This window comes from Microtus ochrogaster, chromosome 7, assembly GCF_000317375.1.
Source record: "Microtus ochrogaster isolate Prairie Vole_2 chromosome 7, MicOch1.0, whole genome shotgun sequence".
Lineage (NCBI taxonomy): Eukaryota > Metazoa > Chordata > Mammalia > Rodentia > Cricetidae > Microtus > Microtus ochrogaster.
In genome coordinates, this window is record NC_022014.1 from 1,558,233 (window position 1) to 1,576,204 (window position 17,972).

Sequence of the window (17,972 nt, forward strand, 5' to 3'; positions counted from 1 at the left end):
TCAGGTCCTGCTGGACACAGGAAGGGCCACAGGCTGGGGCTGTGTGAGCTCAGGGCTCTGGGTGTGTTCTGGGAAGGCTGAGGGGCGGAGCTCCTCACAGGAGTTCAAGATGCAATAGTCGCTGCTGCCCCCGTCTGAGTCCAGAGGAGGGGGCCAGACAGAGACCGGAGAAGCCCAGCCCTCCTGGGGCAGGTAGGCAGATGGCTGTCCTTCCAGCTCCAGACACACTGCGGGCAGCACATGCGCCAAGCCTGGTGGCCCTGAGAAGCCAGGCCCTGCGCCTTCCCACGGCAGGCTGGAAAACTGCACAGGGCACGCTGGGCTGTAGGTGAGGGATGTAATGGCCTCCCAGATGCTGGACTCTGAGCCTCCTGATGGAGTGCCGGCATCATTCCGTCTTGGTTGCAGTCCGGTTCTGTGGGCCCCTGTCCAGGTCTGCATCAGAGCAGGAGGCAGGAGAAGGGCTTAGGGAGTATGTTCGGGACTTACCCTGGGAGCAGCAGAACCCCCCACCACACACACACACACACACACACACACACACACACACACACACACACAGAGCCCAGATCTCCTCCTCCAGGAAGTTCTAACATGCGCTCCCAAAGCCAAGGTGTGCCTGGGCCCAGAGTATTCTACCTTCCTCTCATGCATGAAGCACTGAGTCTCTCCAGGCCCCTCAGGTCCCCCCTCAGCCAGAGGCCACAGAACCAGGTGCCAAGGAGAAAGGGAAGAGTGACAGGTGCCAAAGACAAAACCATGGCAGAACGATCGTCCAGGGCCACACAGCAGGACAGATAGGGGACACCACCCCCCCCCAAAAAAATGCAGCAACACACAAAACTAGAGACACAGTCCGGAGCCTCTGCAGAGCCACAGGAGGGCTGAGCCTCCCGAAGAATGCTGTCCCTCAGTGGGACTAGAAGCCTCCCCTGTGTCTCACAGTCCACTACTGCTGTGCTAGGGAAAGCTGGCCCACAACACCATCCCATAAATACAGCAAAATACGTGCCCATTAGAGATGGGGTACAAATGTAAACCTACTCTATGTACAAAAGAGACTCGGAGCATAGACAGGCCCCCACTGCTCGTGCGCCCCAGCCTAAGCCCAAACTTTGCTTACACAAGGCAGACTTCTAGACCATATCCTGCCCCTGTAGTGCCAGACTTGGCCCTGCTTCCCCGAAGTTCCCCGGCACACACCTGGAAGTCCCCATTGTACACACTGTAGAGAGGAAGGAAGAAAGGTGCTGGAGAGGGAATGTTCTGGTAGATGATCCTCTTCACCCTGAAACCAAAATAGAAAAGTCAGGACCAAAGGGACCGAGATAGAAGCCTTTCCTAATGCCACACTCCAGAAGGCTTAAGGTCACTGCCAAGACTGGACCTTCTACCTACCAGATGGCAGCCCACTACACACAAACCTGTCCTCAAAGGCCACTAAGCACAGCAACACATGCCTATTATTTCATCTACCCAGGAAGCTAAGGCATGAGATCACTTCAGCCCATTTATTAAGGGCCAAAGTCGGCAATGTAGTAATATCCATCAAAAATAAATACATAAATAAAACCGCTGAATGAACCCCAGAACGGGAGCCAATGTGGGTCACTGTGACCTCTCTGGTTAATGCCCATATTTACACCACAGCCTGTGTGTGTTCTCCAATAGTGGGTTCAGGGCCTGGAACCAACCAGCTGTGTCCTTAGCTCTCAGATGAAGCCAATAGCTCCAGAGATAACATCTGTGCCATCAGCAGGCAGCCGTGTTTTCCCGGTCTCACATACTAATACATGTGTGCTGTGGGACAACGGTCTTGTATTGCTTTAATAAAATGCTGATTGGCCAGTAGCCAGGCAGGAAGTAGAGGCAGGGTGATGAGAACAGGGACTTCTGGGAAGAGGAAAGGGTCAGTCTACTGCTGCCACAGAGGAAACCAGACACAGAGGAAGCAAGATGAGAATGCCTCACTGATAAAAGGTACCAACCCACGTGGCTAGCACAAACAAGAATTATGGACTATTTTAAGATGTAAAATTAATTAATAAGAAAACCTGAGCTATTAGGCCAACCAGTTTATAATTAATATAGGCCTCTGTGTGTTTCTTTGGGGCAGGACCAGGTGGGACACAAACCTCTGGCAACACTCGTGTATCCCAGCATACTTACATGCATGTCCACAATTCATTCACACACACACACACATGCACATGCACACACACACACTGGCTACCTACCTGGGTGACAGCTTGAACAGAAGGCGAATAAGGCCGGTCAGCAGAAGAAAGATGGACACAGCAACAAGGATGCTATCTGACCACCGCCAGGATGGGAGCAGGAAGTCTGTGGGCAGAAAGGTCCATGGCTGTGAGTAGCCTAAGTGCCAGGATGTTCCCCTAAGACCACATGGTGTCGGGGGGGAGTCACTGTTAGTTCTCTGAGCCAAAACAGAAAGAGTTTAGGATGGGCCTTGGGGCTTGTGTTGTGAACCTTTGATGTTCCTGAGGTGACCTCATGTACACCCCTCCTTTCCCACTTGCCATACGGCCAGTGGTCACCACTGCACAAAGGAAACCCAGGTCTTGTCCAGCCTCAGACAGAAGCAGCCAGTGTGCAGACCCAGACACCCTTACTCCTCATGGTGGCCACTAGTTATGAACTAGCACATCCAGAAACAAGGGGAGGGGCTGTAGGTTGAGGAAAGAGAGGAGAGGCAGAAGGAACCAAGGAACAGAGACTCAGCCCAGGCTGTGACGAAGCACCTACCCTGTCTCCATCTCTGGGGAGAAGGAAAGGACACAGGCTGGCTCCACTCACTCCAATGGCTCTTATAATATCTCTCCTCTGCCATGTCATCCTCCTCCAACAAAGTCATCTGGACACGCAGTCTGGCCTCATAGATGGAGCCAGGGTTCAGCTCGACGGCTTCAAGGCTGAGCCAGGTCACTCCAACAATACGGTCCTTGTGCCGGGCCTGCTGCAGGGTTGGGGGCATTTGACTGAGCGCAGGGCCCTAAAGAATGGACATACATGTACCAACAAGCCCACTCGCACATATATACACACACACCAGTGGGTACATGTACACCTTTACCACATTTACACACTCTCTCCTGTTAAACATTCAGCCAGAGATGCCCAAAGCAAAGCTACTCACACATGGACAAACAGGCACACACACACACTATGTTCAAAGACACACACACAAACACGGGTTTGTATGTAGCCAGCACCTACATGCACATCTGATTCTGACTTCCTCTGTCCTCACCACTGACTCGAGCCAGTCCCAGGAGAGAGACCTCAGAGATCTACCACCAAGTTACCTCCCAGGGCTCTTCCTGCTTCTTGAAGGCCAGCTCATAGTTGAGGTCTGAGCTCCAGGGCTCCAGAGCAAGATGGATGCTCCAGGTCAGGACACAGCGCCCAGAGCTGACGTTGCTCTGCAGATCCGAGGGGGGATCCAGCTTAACTGAAACAAAGAGGGGTCCAGTGTGGCTGCAGCTACCATTGTGTCCCTCGGTATGGCCAGAACCGGGACCAAGGACATTCAGACCGGGGACCTCATCTGGAGACTACGTCAGGAAAACTGCTTGGTGAAAGACAGTCAATGACTTCCTAAGTCCCTGCAGCAAGGTAATTTCCTTCACAGTTGGCTGCAGGAAGTTCTTCCTGGTGTCCTTCCGGAATAATTCCTGTTGTGACAGGAGTGCTGATGTGGAAGTCCCCTCTGTGTGCTGCGATTACCATTAATGAATAAAGAATCTGCTTTGGACCTGTAGCAGGGGAGAACTTAGGAAGGTAGGGAAAGCTAGTCTGAATGCTGGGAGAAAGGAGGAGGAGTCAGAAAGACGCCATGGAGCCGCTGCCAGAATCAGACATGCTGAAACTTTGCCGGTAAGCCACTGCCACGTGGCGATAGACAGTTAAATTAATATGTAAGAGTTAGCCAATAAGAAGCTAGAACTAATGGGCCAAGCAGTGATTAAATTAATACAGTTTCTGTGTGATTATTCAGGCGGGAAGAACAAGCGGCCCCTCCTCCAACAGAGGGGCATTTCCAGTAGCTCTCAGGCTGCAATCTCTACCCCCACCTAACCACGTCTCTTCATTCTTTGCCCAGACCCTGGCTCTGCAGCAGCCATTATGCTGCTTCCCAGGGTCCTATCTGCTTCCAGGACTATGTGGTAAGGATTCTCACAAGGGCACTGGTGGCAGGGCCGTCCTACTCACTGTGCCTCCACGGCTGGAACTGTGAGTCCACCAAGCTGACCTGCTCCTGCCCCATGACGCGGCGGTGCAAAGTGATGTTGAAGACGTCAGTGGGCACCAACACCTCCTCAAGGGGCAGCGTGAGGGTGCACACACTGCCCTGGAACGGGCACCTGTGACTGATATCTGTCACCTGGTTACTGGAAAGGCCGTGTGTTAGCACCATGGATGCTGCTACCACCACGGGGACCCTGGACCCTCCCTGAGCAGGCCTGGCCCTCCGTCCTCACTTGGTAAAAAGGAGCCAGGCCCTGGATTCCAGGCCCACTTCTGGAGCCGACCAGTGGCAGTCAATCCTGAAGAGGCTGTCGCTGAGGCAGGTGAACGTCCCAGCCTTCGGCCCTGGGGATGGGGATGGGGGAGCACACAGTAGGGCCTCAAGGCAGAGCTGAGGTAGGTGGGGGAGATCTGGCCAGAACGTTTCCAAAGAAAGTACCAAGAGAATGTGTCAGGGGCAGGATGAGAGACTTAGGGATGGCTGGATTGTAACCACGGTAGCAGGGTCATTCAGACCTGAGACCTTTGTGGGATGGGAGGCCGTGGGACACTAGAGGACAGGTTCCAGCAGTGTCTGGGTTGTCACAGATGACAACTTGTCCCCAGATCCCCTCTCTATCCTGTTACCTTAGGGAGATGTGGCACCAAACTCTCACCTGCTCCCTGCTCTGGGACAGGGACTCCCCAGCAGATGCAAGAGCAGACACAGGTGTAGATCAGGAACCAGGGGACCAGGACCTGCTTTACTGCCATCCTCTGCAGGGGCCAACCTGCAAAAGACTGAACTGTAGGGCCTGTGGATGGCGTCCCCTGTGGGAGGCGTCTCCTGTGGGAGGTGTCCCCTGTGGGAGGTGTCCCCTGTGCTAGGTGTCCCCTGTGTGAAGTGTCCTCTGTGCTGGGCACCCCTGTGCTAGGCACACCATGGGAGGTGTCCCCCATGCTAGGCATCCCTGTGAATCCCTTATGCTAAGCACCCCTGTGCAAGGTGTCCCCTGTGGTAGGCACCCCATGGGAGGCCTGCTTCCCACAGGGCTCTGCACAGCAGATGCCCTTACCGTGTCCTGTGGACAGGACTGAGCACAGCTCTGCAGCTTCAGTGATTAACTGAAGCTTAGAAAAGCCAGCTGACTCAACCAAAGACTCAGATCTCCTGAATCCTAGGCTCTGACAGCATAATGTCCACATTGCCAGCCATCCATCTCAGAGTGGTACCCTAGGCTCTGCAATACCTGCGCTTTGTCTTGGCTCTTGTTGGTCTGTCTATCTGTATGTCTGTTTTAAAATGGAGCCACTCTATGTAACCCTGGCTGTCCTGGAACTCACTCTGTAGACCAGGCTGGCCTCGAACTCACAGAAATCCTCCAGCCTCTGCCTCCTGAGTGCTGGGATGTTGGGATTAAAAGCATGCGCCATCATGCCCAGTTCTGCCTCGGTTCTGACAACTGTCCAAGGAAAGGCTGCTCATTCACAATGCAAAAGTGAAGTCACATAAAGGGCCAGGGCTCTTCTCAGGGGCACAGGACAAGCCTCTGTGCATTTTCTGGCCTGCTACTCCTGAAACAGACTTATCCCGGGGTTCTACCCTGGGGACACAGACGAAGACAGCAGCAAATGTCTACATATAACAGACAGCTCTTCCCAAACAGCATGCCAGGCACTGTCCTCAGCTGTCCCACAAAGGGGAGTCCCTGAGAAGAGCAAGACCATGAGCCCTGGGATCCCTGAGGAGCCAGAGTGATGGGGACCAGAAGCTGTCTCTCAGGAAGTGCCTGACTTTGTGACTCTACTGAGGCCCTGTCACCCCATTTACATCTACAGATGGCTCCTGATAGCCCCTGAGCAGGAAACAGGGCCACCCTGGTTATACAAGCCTGATTAGCGATAAGAAAGAAGAAAACATACATGCACAGAGACCACAGTGCTGGCCTTCCAGAAGCCAATGCCACCTCAGCAGACAGCACCCTGACCCACAGACCCAGAAGCCTGTCTACACAATCCAAGACAGACTTCTTTTTTGTTTGTTTGTTTGTTTTTGTTTTGTTTTTGTTTTTCGAGACAGAGTTTCTCTGTAGCTTTGGAGCCTCTCCTGGAACTAGTTCTTGTAGACCAGGTTGGCCTTGAACTCACAGAGATCCACCTGCCTCTGCCTCCCAAGTGCTGAGATTAAAGTACCACCACCACCTGGCCCAAGACAGACTTCTATTAACTCCAACCCACCGCCAAGCAGTCTGTCTGTCTGTCTGCACCTCTAGACAAACGACTGAAGCTTTAGGATGGAACATGCAGCCTGGGTCACCAAGGACATGAAAATGAAGCTCCCAGGCACTGTATGTCCCCTCTCGTAGTGATTATTGGCAAAGTTGGGACAAAGTATATATTCTCATATACTCCCAGGGTATCTGAGAACAGGATCCTAGACTCTCAGAACCTGGAAGGAGAATGTGGGATGCCCTTCTGTATGCTGTGAACATGTCTTTATTACCATTGGTTAATAAAGAAGCTGATTTAGCCAGTAGTAAGGCAGAATAGAACCAGTAGGGAAAAAGAAGCAGAGATACAGGGAAAAAGAAGGCAGAGTCAGAGGGACACCATCCAGCTGCCAAAGGAGAAAGATGTCTGAGCATCACTGATAAGCCATGGCCACATGGCAATACACAGATTAATAAAAACGGGTTAATTTAAGTTGTAGTAGCTAGTTAGTAAAAGTCTGAGCTAATTGGCCAAACAGTTTGTAATTAATTCCGGAGCTGGCTGGCAGGAGAGAAACCTTCAGTTACACAGTACTGCCACAGAACTGGCACAGAACTCAGGGACTTGCTGCCACTGGAGAGAATCGGCTCATTGCAGCCTCAGGTTGGCCCACGAGCAGATGGCTTGAGAGCAGGGAGCAGAGTGACTTCCAGCCCAGTGTAACCCGTTTCTAGCCAGGGACAACAGAGACAGGTACACCAGAATTGATGTATCGGATCCACCTGATACAATGTAGCTATTGTGTGGGCGGGGAGTGTTTCCTCTGCGCAGGGCATCTCCATCTGCACTGGGTGACTCCGGGAGGGTGGGGTCACTACCCTTCTAATAATGAGAAAACAGACCCAGAGAAACCAGAGACTAATCCAGCATGGGACTATAGGCCCCTCTGTTTTAGGAAGGGGTCCCCCAAACTGCCACAGCACCCATGAACTTTCTGAGTGCACTGTGTGGCTCCTGGGGCTTGGCCTCACCAAGGAGGCCAAAGTCTTGGGCATCACAAGCCTCTCTCTCCCCGAAGCTCTACCAGCACAGGCTGGCACTGACAGGAGGTCTCCCCTCCTTGACAGACAGACCTTGGGCCAGGTACTTAGGACTGAGGTAGGCAACTGAACACTCACTGGTCCTTGAGGACAGGCTGGCCTGGACCCAAAAATGTCTGACCACAGCACAGGTTATAGAACCTGTGAGAACCTAGAGGAACCAACACCCGCCATCTTAGAATGGATGCTCCCGGGCATGTAGCCCTGATGTGAAGCCCCCACCACTGCCCAGCACACCCCATCACATCAGGTGTGAGGACATAGCCCTAGCCTCCCAGACTCTCAAAAAAAACTAATATTGGGCTGGAGAGATGGCTCAGAGGTTAAGAGCACTGACTGTTCTTCCAGAGGTCCTGAGTTCAATTCCCAGCAACCACTTGGTGACTCATGGTCATCTATAATGAGATCTGATGCCAACACTGTATACATAATAAATAAATAAGTAAATCTTTTAAAAATATATAAAAAGGTAATATTAACAACAACAACAATATAGATATGGGCAAGAACACGGCTAGGTAAGTACTCTACAAGAAGACACACCCAAGCCCTGCTCTGTGTGCGTCTGTGTTTGTGTGTGCGCGTACATGCCCTCATGAGGTACTACCACTGAGCTGTATTCCAGGTCCTGTCCCCCTCACCCAGACAGGGTTTCTCTGTAACAACTCTGACTGCCCTGGAACTCAGACCAGGCTGGCCTCGAACTCACAGAGATCCACCTGCCCCTGCCTCCCAAGTGCTGCAATTAAAGGTGTGCACCATCACCGCCCAGGCAGAAGCAAGTGTCCTTAACCACTAAGCCATCTCGCCATCTCCTCTTTTCTTTTCTCCCCAGCACTGGGCATTGAAGGCAGAGCCTTGGGCATGCTAGGAGGCATGCACCTACCAACTGAGTTACATCCCGAGGCCCTGTTTTCTGTCTGACAGGGGCAGGGGAACTCCCTATTCTCCTGCCCACTCACAAAGCCCACAGAAGAGAATGGTAGGAGTCTGCTCTTTAAGCAAACCTTGTCCAGTAGTGTCTTCTCTTCTCTCTGGAGGGAGACACCACGCTCTCCAGCAGCAGCAGGAGCCTGTGGCGTATGGAAGCTGTGTCAGGAAACGGGGCTAGAGGTGGACACAGCATCGAGTTTCCCCTTTGGAAAACCCCACAGAGTGTGAGGACCTCCTCTCTCACCAGGGGGATCCCAGAGCCTGCTGTGCACAGGGTGCGTGAGGACACTCACGATGTTGATAGAGTAGGGACGGTAAGAGCCAGGAGGATGGGGGCCAGTGGACCAGCTGGGTGACAGCCAAGGTGACAGACTAGAAGGAGCAGAGACATTGAGGCAAAGAAAGAAGCCCCCCAGGAGCACCTTCCCGCATACTTCCCGCAGGAAAGGCAGCTAGTGGGCAGGCGTCCATGGCACACTTGGCTGGACTCAAACGAGGCTGGATCTGGAAGCAGTGGGTGACTAGCACAGGGAAGCTGTTGGGGAGGTGGCTAGAGAGTTCCTCTGGGAATTCTCACTCTGTCCCTCCAATGACTTTTTTACCCATCCGAAAGCACTCACCCACCCTCTATCTTAGCTTCCTCGCCCGAACCCAGGCTCGGCCAGCTGTGTCTCTCGGCACACGAACAAGAGGTCCTGGCTAAGGTGGGTTCAAGCAGATGTACTAACACTGTACACTTGAAGGGTGAGTGGGTGGGTGGGTGGGTCGTGGGAGGAAATGGTGCCCCACTACTCCCACTGCCTTCTTGAGGAAGTGTCTCTGTGCCCTGCAGCAGGGGCCGCCCCTGAAGCCACCTGCAGGCAAAGCCAACTAAGCCAAATGGGCAGCTTGGGGCGCCTGATAATGCCCCAGCCCAACTCCTTAACAAAGATGCATTCCCACATCACTACCAAAGCCACCCTGCCCCAGGGGGTATCCAGGACTTTTCACCAGAGTGGAAGTCATGGGTTCTAGTTCACTCCTAGGAGGCTGAGGCCTGGCCAAGAGTAAGCCCAGAGGAGCATCAGTGTCCTGGAAGATCAAGTTAGAGAAGAAAGGCAGAATCCCAGCAAAACAGTCTCCTGCAGCCCAGTAACCCAGAAACAGAGAATGCTGCTCACCCCCACACTCCTTCCTCTCCCTGCTCCCAACCTCAGCACCAGCCTCTCCCAACCCCATGGAGCTAACCTGGAATTCCACCCACATACGCTGCCTCCCATACCTTCTTCTGCCATGAAGCTTTCAAAAGATCTGGAGGTCTAGGGGACTTTACCAACCCTGGGCCTAGGTCATTCAGTTTTGTCCCCCCAGAAAGTTAGCTCAATCGAAGAAGCTTGAGAAAGCAAGGCTTCTTCCACAAGCACCAATACTTCCTGGCCTTCTCTCTGTTGCCTCAGGGCATGGACACACTGACACCACCACCGCCACCCCAGCCCTGAACACTGCAATGCAGTTTGGCATCTCACCTCTGCAAAAATGCCATCTCTGGGAGATGGTCAAGACCAATGCACCAGACAAGATCAAACGAGGGCGTCCCCCACGTCACCAGGGACACAGCACCTCTCTGCCTCCTGAAGCTCATGTTAATTTGAGAAGAGGGGAGCCCCAAGCACGACTCACCCTCTGAGGCGCATCTTCTCAGGGCCATAGAGCGTTGCAGGCAACCCCAGCCAGGAGGTGACTTACTGCCAACTGTCTCTGTGTGAACTGCAAAGCCCCTTACCTGATCCAGGAGATAAGTCTGAGCAGGCGGACACGGGCCACCCACATCTGAAACCACAAGCACATCACAGAGCTACTGTCCTCCAGGGAGCTGAGAGGTGCCTGTCGCCACCTGTTGCACGCCAGAGACTGGTGAGGAGGAATGAGGTTTCACTCCACGACACCGAGCATCGCCAAACAGGGGCGGTAGACATGCATCTAAGGACGGACAGCGTAAGCAGTGTCCTCCCAGGAACCCCACAGGAGCAGCACAGACAGCAAGGACGTGGGACAGAGCAGAGCTTGAGCAGAAACCTTCTAGGTTTTTCCCCTTCGAAGTTTTCTGAGACACAGCACTGGCAGCGAGTGTGAGTACTAAACCTAAGTAAAACCTCAGTCAAGAAAAACAAACAGGCTGGGCGGTGGGTGGGGGCACGCCTTTAATCCCAGCACTTCGAGGTAGAGGCAGGCAGATCTCCGTGAGTTGGAGGCCAGCCTGGTCTACAAAGCGAGTTCCAGGACAGCCAGGGCTGTTACACAGAGAAATACTGTCTCAAAAAACAATACATAAGTAGGTAGGTAGGTAAAAAAATTTCACAGAAATACAAAGAAAACCAAACAGTACAACAGGCAACAGGGATCTCAAAACATGAGATCTTTACCTCCTTCCTCACAAGTGCCCATGTGAGAAAGGACACTTTTGTAAATTTTATTTAGCTTTTGTTTTTTATTTTATTTGTTTTTTGAGACAAAATCTCTTTATTTATTACTCTGTCTGTCCTGGAACTCATTGGAAGCAGGCTGTCCTCAAACTGACAGAGATCTACCTGCCTCTGCCTCCTGAGTGTTGGGATGAAATGTGCGTACCACCACACTCGATTTTAGTGGGGGTTTTGATTTTTGTTTTTACGTATATGGATATTTGCCTGCACATTTGTCTCTGCTGCATTTGTGTTCCTGGTGCCCCTGGAGGTCAATCAAAAGAAGTTGGATCCCTGTTGTAAGCCACCATGTGGGTGCTGGGAATCAAACCAGAGTCCTCTGGAAAAGCAGTCAGGGCTCTTAACTGCTGAGCCATCTCTCCAGTCCCCAGGCACAGTAGGGCTCTTAACCGCTGAGCCATCTCTCTAGTCCCCAGCACAGCAGGGTCTTAACTGCTGAGCCATCTCTCTAGTCCCCAGCACAGCAGGGTCTTAACTGCTGAGCCACCTCTCCAGTCCCCAAGCACAGCAGGGCTCTTAACCGCTGAGCCATCTCTCCAGCCTCAAGCACAGTTATTTAAACTCACACAAGATTATTAGAAACCAGAGCTGGAGAAGCCACCCTGAAGACAGTGGGCCAGGAATGGTGACTTGTGCCTGGAACCCCAGGAGTGAGTCAGGAGGCTCAGAGTGCAACCTTATTCTCCTCTACAGAGTGAGTTCAAGACCACCTTAGGCTGGCCCTGAAATAAAACCCTGTCCCAAAAATAAGAAGAAAAAGATTGGAAAAAGGGAATAAATCATATTACACGAAGCATTAACTAAAATAGATCTTCTGGAATTTTGCTATAGGCCTTCTGTGAGGACTACATTTGTTATTATTTTTATGAATTAGTATTAGCATCATTAGTTTGGTCCTCCTTGAAACCTCACAAAGAAAGAGCAAAGCCATTTGGGCTCTCAAAGCCATTTGTTGGCCAAATGGATCAGTACCATCTCTTCATTTCCTTTGTTTTATTTACTTTTCTACTGTTCATTGCCTAATACATAATAGAGTTTTTATGCAAGAAAAGATGGCATATTCATCCATATCAGTCAGGGCTCTAGAGGAAAAGAACCAATAGAATTGATACATAGTAAAGGGAGTTGTTTTAGCCTGGTTTACCCAGTACCTTCCTGGTATCCAACAATGGCTGCCTGCACACTGGAGATGCGAGAGCCCAGCAAATGCCCAGTCCTCAGGGCTGGATGCCTCAGCAATTCTAATCTGATGCTGAAGGCCAGGAGAATTCTTGGAGGGCCACTTGTCTTCAGTTGATGTGGGGAAGCTGAAAAGGCTGAGTCCCAGTGTCCCTGGAATAGTAACAGCCACAGAATAGACAAACTCGTGCACAAAACACAAAAGCAAGCAGGCAAAAAGCAAAAATCTTTCCCTACAGACTACTTCATATGAGCCTCTAAGCTGCCACCAGAAGGTGTGGCTCACATCCCAGGGGAGCCTTCCCATCTCAATCAGTGTAACCAAGAAAACCCAGATACCAGAATGGCCAAATACTTAAGGTATCAGACTTAAGAAAATCCATCACAGGCATGCCCAAAGGCTGACCTAATCTAAATAAGACCTCACAGATAAACCAAACCTGTCTCACAGGCGATTCCCTGTCCTGTTAAGCTGACAATCAATATTAATCATTACAAGGCCACCCTTGTCAACTTGACACCCAAATACATATCCACCCTTACATCATGCTTAATTTCCAAGTGAAGACAAGATTGTAATTCTGCCTGACGTAACAATCCCAGTACAACCACAAACACACTACCTTTCTCTCAAAGTAGGTCAGGGTCCCTTCAATGCTTAGTCTTGTAGTGTCCCAAAAGGCAAATACAATAATAAATATTTACAAGACTTAGTAACGGATACTGACTCTGCTTAACAGATGTATGTGGATGTGGACATATGGAGATACAAATACAGACATGAGGCAGGACAGAAGGATATGAAAACTATGGTGGCAGAGAAAGGAAAACAAGGAAAGAAAAGAAAGGTTGGTCTTTTCTGATGATAAAGACAGAAAACTCAATGCTGGGCGGTGGTGGCGCACGCCTTTAATCCCAGCACTTGGGAGGCAGAGGCAGGCGGATCTCTGTGAGTTTGAGACCAGCCTGGTCTACAAGTGCTAGTTCCAGGATAGGCTCCAAAGCCACAGAGAAACCTTGTCTCAAAAAACAAACAAACAAAAAGACAGAAAACTTGACACAACTAACAAAGCCAAGATTGCTGGCCCCTTACAGGTTTGAGAGGAGACATTGCAAACGAAAATGTCAAAGACAAGAAAGAAATTGTGCTTCTTTAGGGTCAAATTACTCTATAATAGAAGAGGGTTTGGTTGGTTGGTTTTAATCTGGTTTGAGACAAGGTCTCACCGTGTAACCTTTTTTGTTTTTGTTTTTGTTTTTTAACTTTCTTTATATCTGCTATGCAATCCTGGTGGACCTTGAACAGATTCCACTGCCCCAGTCTCTCCAAGGGCTGGGATTAGGGGTGTACAACAGGCTTGGGACAAGGGCTGGAGTTTCTTTTTTGTTATATATTGTTTTTTTGTTTTCCAAGACAGGTTTTCTCTGCATAGCCCTGGCTATCCTGGAACTTGCTCTGTAGAGTGGTCTGGTCCCAAACTTATAGAGCTCCTCATGCCTCTGCCTCCTGAGTACTGGGATTAAAGGCATGTGTCACCACCATTCCCAGGACCCACATGATGGTTCATAACTGGCTATAACTTCAGCCTGAGGGGATCTGATATCCTCTTCTGACCTCTGGCCATTGAACACACATAGTGCACAGTAGAAATAAATGCGGACAAAGCACCCATACACACGTGATCTGAGAGAGAGGGAGAGAGGGAGAGAGAGAGAGAGAGAGAGAGAGAGACAGAGAGAGAGAGAGAGAGAGAGAGAGAGAGAGAGAGAGAGAGAGAGAGAGTTGTTACTGGGAGACCGGAGAAGGTAGTGAGCAAATGAGAGCCTGGCACTACCACCATGCACGAAGGACTAAGGGTTTCACCTGGATTTTTTGTTTGTTTTGTTTTTCGAGACAGGGTTTACTCACTTCTTGTAGCCCTGGCTGTCCAAGAACTAGCGCTGTAGACCAGGTTGGCCTAGAACTCAGCGATAGGGAGAGATCTGCCTGCCTCTGCCTCCCAACTGCTTGGACTAAAGGTGTGCGCCACCACGCCCGGCTCCATCTCACTAGGTTTCTGGCCACTTTTTGGCATTGAGCCTGAGGAGGAATCCCTGAGTGACTGAGACCTGGCTGGGGCAAAGACACAGAGGTAGCGACGACTGGCCCAGAGCAGCAGGAGGCACCCACCTCCTAGAGTCACATTGTGAGCAATGCTGTGCTTAGGGGCAGATGTCGGGGGCGAAGGGATAGCAGTGCTGTCCCCTACTGATGACCAGCCCAGAAGAGCAGTCTGACTGCAGCTCGACCACTACGGACCCGACTGAATTGTACAACAAACGACCCGCGGGGCCCACACCACGCAGGTGACCTGCCCATCCGGCCAATCGCCTGCTGTCTGCGCGCTCCTAGCCTACCCCGTGTCTCACACGTCTCATTGGACACTGAAGCCACGCAGTGCACCAATGACCGAACTGCCTTGCCGGGGGCGTGGCGCAGTCACTGCGCACGCGCTGGAAAGCAGGGGCGGGCTGGAGGAGCGACGAGAAAGCCAGGCTTCCCGGTAGCTGGCAGCCCTGGAGGACCCGGAGCCTGCGGATCGGCCGGAAGTGCCTGAAGACGACGAGGACGATGAGGAGGCATTGCCACACTCCGAAGCCGTGGACGTGTTCCAAGAAGGTCTCGCCATGGTGGTGCAAGACCCGCTGCTCTGCGACCTTCCGATCCAGGTACGCGACAGGTCTCTGGGGTGTGGATGGGCACCCGTGGTCCCACCAGCGAAAGACGCTTCTGCTCAAAAGCCGAAAGTTTTGGGTGAGGGGACTCCAAAACACTCCCTCGCAGCGTAAAAAGTTAGATTTAAACAAATACTAAGATTTTAGCTCACGAACAGTGTGACCGGTCTTTTCCATTTGCTTCAAGCGTCAATATGCGTGGGCACAATTCTTTAGTGTATTTTTTAACCTCACCCGTTAATGGGTGTTTTAATTTAACATCTGTGTGCACACAGAACTGGGCATCAAACTTGAAGCCTTTTGAATACTAAGCAAGTGCTCTACCACGGAGTTACACCACTTTCTGAATTTGCACATCCCTCAGTGCTTTTGGTTTTTCGAGACAGGGTTTCGCTATAGTTTTAGAGCCTGTCCTGGAACTAACCCTTGTAGACCAGGTAGGCCTCGAACTCACAAAGATCCGCCAGCCTCTGTCCCCCAAGTGCTGGGATTAAAGGCGTGCGCCACCACCGCCTGGCTTCCCTCAGTGTTTTATTAAAACATCTCTTGTCGCCAGGCGGTGTTGGCGCACGCCTTTAATCCCAGCACTTGGGAGGTGGAGACAGGCAGGTCTCTGTGAGTTCGAGACCAGCCTGACCCACTTAGAGTTGCAGACCAGCCAGGGTAACTAACATAGTGAGTCTCTGCCTCAGAATAAACAAACAAAAAAGATTTTGTCATCACTGCTTTTTGGTAGCTGGTAAATTTTGCACCCCTGCCCTTACTCAACCTAGTGCTCAATGCTCTTTATGGAGGGCTCTCAGAATTATAATATTCTCCTCTTGTGCAACTCCATCTCTGTGCCTGTTCCTTTACCCCCTTGGGGGACTTTCTAATAGAAAACACTATTGCATAGCAGGCAAGAACTCTTCATAATCCAGGGCACCACTCTGGGGCACCATGAGCTTGGTTTCTGTTGTTGTTCGGGTGGTAAGAGTCAGTATCTCTCCCTCCCTTTGGTCTTTCCCAGGTCACTTTAGAAGAGGTCAACTCTCAGATCGCACTGGAGTATGGCCAGGCAATGACTGTCCGGGTGTGCAAGATGGATGGAGAGGTAATGCGTAAGTACCATGGACGTCGTTGCTTTCCTCTCGCTGTAAAGAGGCACTGCGATCAAGACAGCTTAGTGAGGAAAATGTTTGTGAGTGCTCACAGTCGCAGAGGGCTAGAGTCCATGACCTTCGTGGCAGGGAGCATGGCAGCAGGCAGGTATGGGCCTGGAACAGTAGCTGAGAGCGAGCTAACTGCAGTGGTGTGGGCTTTTGAAACCTCCAAGCTCACCCCCAGTGTCCCCTCCTCCAACAAGGCCACACTTCCTATGATATCCAAACAGCTCCACTGAGGACAAACATTCGAATACATGAGCCCCTGGGGGCCATTCTCACTCAGACCACAGCCATCCTTCTCTCTGTAAACCTGAGCATCGCAGCAGCAGGATACTAGCGGAGCTCCTGTGAGAAACTCGGGCCATGCCTGGGTGTGTTGAGCCGGAGCAGAGCCCTGGGTGTCTCCCATCGCCCGGGCCTTTATGTGTGCATCCCACACGGATCTTTCTCCTGTATGTGTTCATGCAGCTGTGGTCGTCGTACAGAATGCCACGGTCCTGGACCTGAAGAAGGCTATCCAGAGATACATGCAGCTCAAGCAGGAGCGGGAGGGAGGCATTCAGCACATCAGCTGGTGAGAGGGGCAGCTGTGCCGTCCCTGGGATTGCGTGGGGGGCACTCCAAGGAGGCAGCTTCAGCTCCTTTGTGTGTACCGCCAGGGCTCCGCTACCAAGGAGCAATGCCGCCACAGTTCCGTGTCAGGGGCGCTTTCAGGTTGGGCGATTCTGTGCCTAGGGGTCCTGCCCCAGTTGTCCTTTCTAGACATAGCCTTTCACAGACCTTACCCTACCCACACTGCTGGATATCGTCACTGGGAACACCTGACGCCTCAGTGTCTCCCTAGTTATAGATGGAATACCTGTGAGTGGCCTCCTTCCCTCCACACCAAGGCGCTGTTGGCCCTGCCTCTCGTATTGGATCAAATTTCCTGTGCTCTGACTCTCCCCCTATATTACCTATTTCATTAGCCAGATGAGTTCAGTAGTCCTACTACTGCCTTGGGCCGACCGTATCATGTAGGGAAAACGTCCAGAAGGGGAATAATCTGTCCCGGGTGCCTCTGTCATCCCAGCTGCTCAGCCCACCCTCCAAGGGGTAGCGTGTGCATCACTTAAGTCCTCCTCCACAGGTCGTACGTGTGGCGGACGTACCATTTGACCTCAGCTGGGGAGAAACTCACAGAGGACAGGAAGAAGCTCAGAGAGTAAGTCTTGTCCACCTCCTGAGCTGTAGGTGGCCTGTGTGCCCCCAAAGGGATCTGATGGGAAGGTCCCTGACTGGCCTGACTGTCCAGTGGACGTTTCCTTGGGGCTCCCACTTAATGCTAGACAGGGAAACAGCCCTGCTGTTCTCACAGTGGTCTGAGGCTGCATGAAGGAGACCAGGTTGAGGAGGAAGAAGGCTCTGGCCGTCTTCACCTGATTGTTCCTGATCCGTCATAAGCCCAGGTGGTCCTTCTGTAGATCAAGCACTATACCTTTGTCTTTTTCAGTTATGGCATCCGGAATCGAGATGAGGTTTCCTTCATCAAGAAGCTAAGGCAAAAGTGAACCCCGGACAGAGTGATCACATCAAGATGGCGCCCTCCCCTTGTCCTCACAGAAAAGGGTGTTGGGTTAGCTGTAGCCCTAGTTTGCCCGGGTGGAACTGTCAGCATGAGACCTAGAGCCCTCAGAAGACAGAAAGTTCCTCTGTCCCGCACTTTCCTGTGAACTCGGCCTGAAGGTCCGACACGGTTGTGGGCCTGACCTACTAAATAAATCTGTTTGCTTTATATTTGGAAAAATCAGAAAGTCACTCCGTGTGGGCGACTCCCATACCAGAGGGAGGTGAGGGCAGACATACCTAAGCCCTGGGTCCACACTGCTCACCTCTCTGCCATGGCCCTCACATGGAGTGACCCAAGCTGAGTCGAAAGCTTTGTTTCTGGGGGTGGAGGGTGGACACAGGAACCTGCATCCCAGGGCCTGTGGTAGGAC

At 51.7% G+C, this 17,972-nt stretch overlaps 2 protein-coding genes across 2 annotated transcripts; one reads left to right on the plus strand and one right to left on the minus strand.

The window, feature by feature from the left end:
- Positions 1 to 14,802, minus strand: LOC102000037 (interleukin-9 receptor). Its single transcript, XM_026780564.1, has 11 exons — positions 14,597 to 14,802; positions 10,255 to 10,365; positions 8,567 to 8,648; positions 4,926 to 5,025; positions 4,503 to 4,614; positions 4,234 to 4,412; positions 3,327 to 3,472; positions 2,767 to 2,977; positions 2,238 to 2,343; positions 1,204 to 1,288; positions 1 to 435 (listed from the first exon to the last, which is right to left on the minus strand). Exons 1-11 carry the CDS (start codon positions 14,800 to 14,802, stop codon positions 1 to 3), a joined length of 1,773 nt encoding a protein of 590 aa, XP_026636365.1.
- Snrnp25 (small nuclear ribonucleoprotein U11/U12 subunit 25) lies at positions 14,635 to 17,779 on the plus strand. Its single transcript, XM_005349030.2, has 5 exons — positions 14,635 to 14,842; positions 15,858 to 15,948; positions 16,462 to 16,567; positions 17,123 to 17,197; positions 17,486 to 17,779. The coding sequence occupies exons 1-5, from the start codon at positions 14,801 to 14,803 to the stop codon at positions 17,541 to 17,543; spliced, it is 372 nt and encodes a 123-aa protein (XP_005349087.1). The 5' UTR covers positions 14,635 to 14,800; the 3' UTR covers positions 17,544 to 17,779.
- Positions 17,780 to 17,972: the final 193 nt, after the last annotated feature.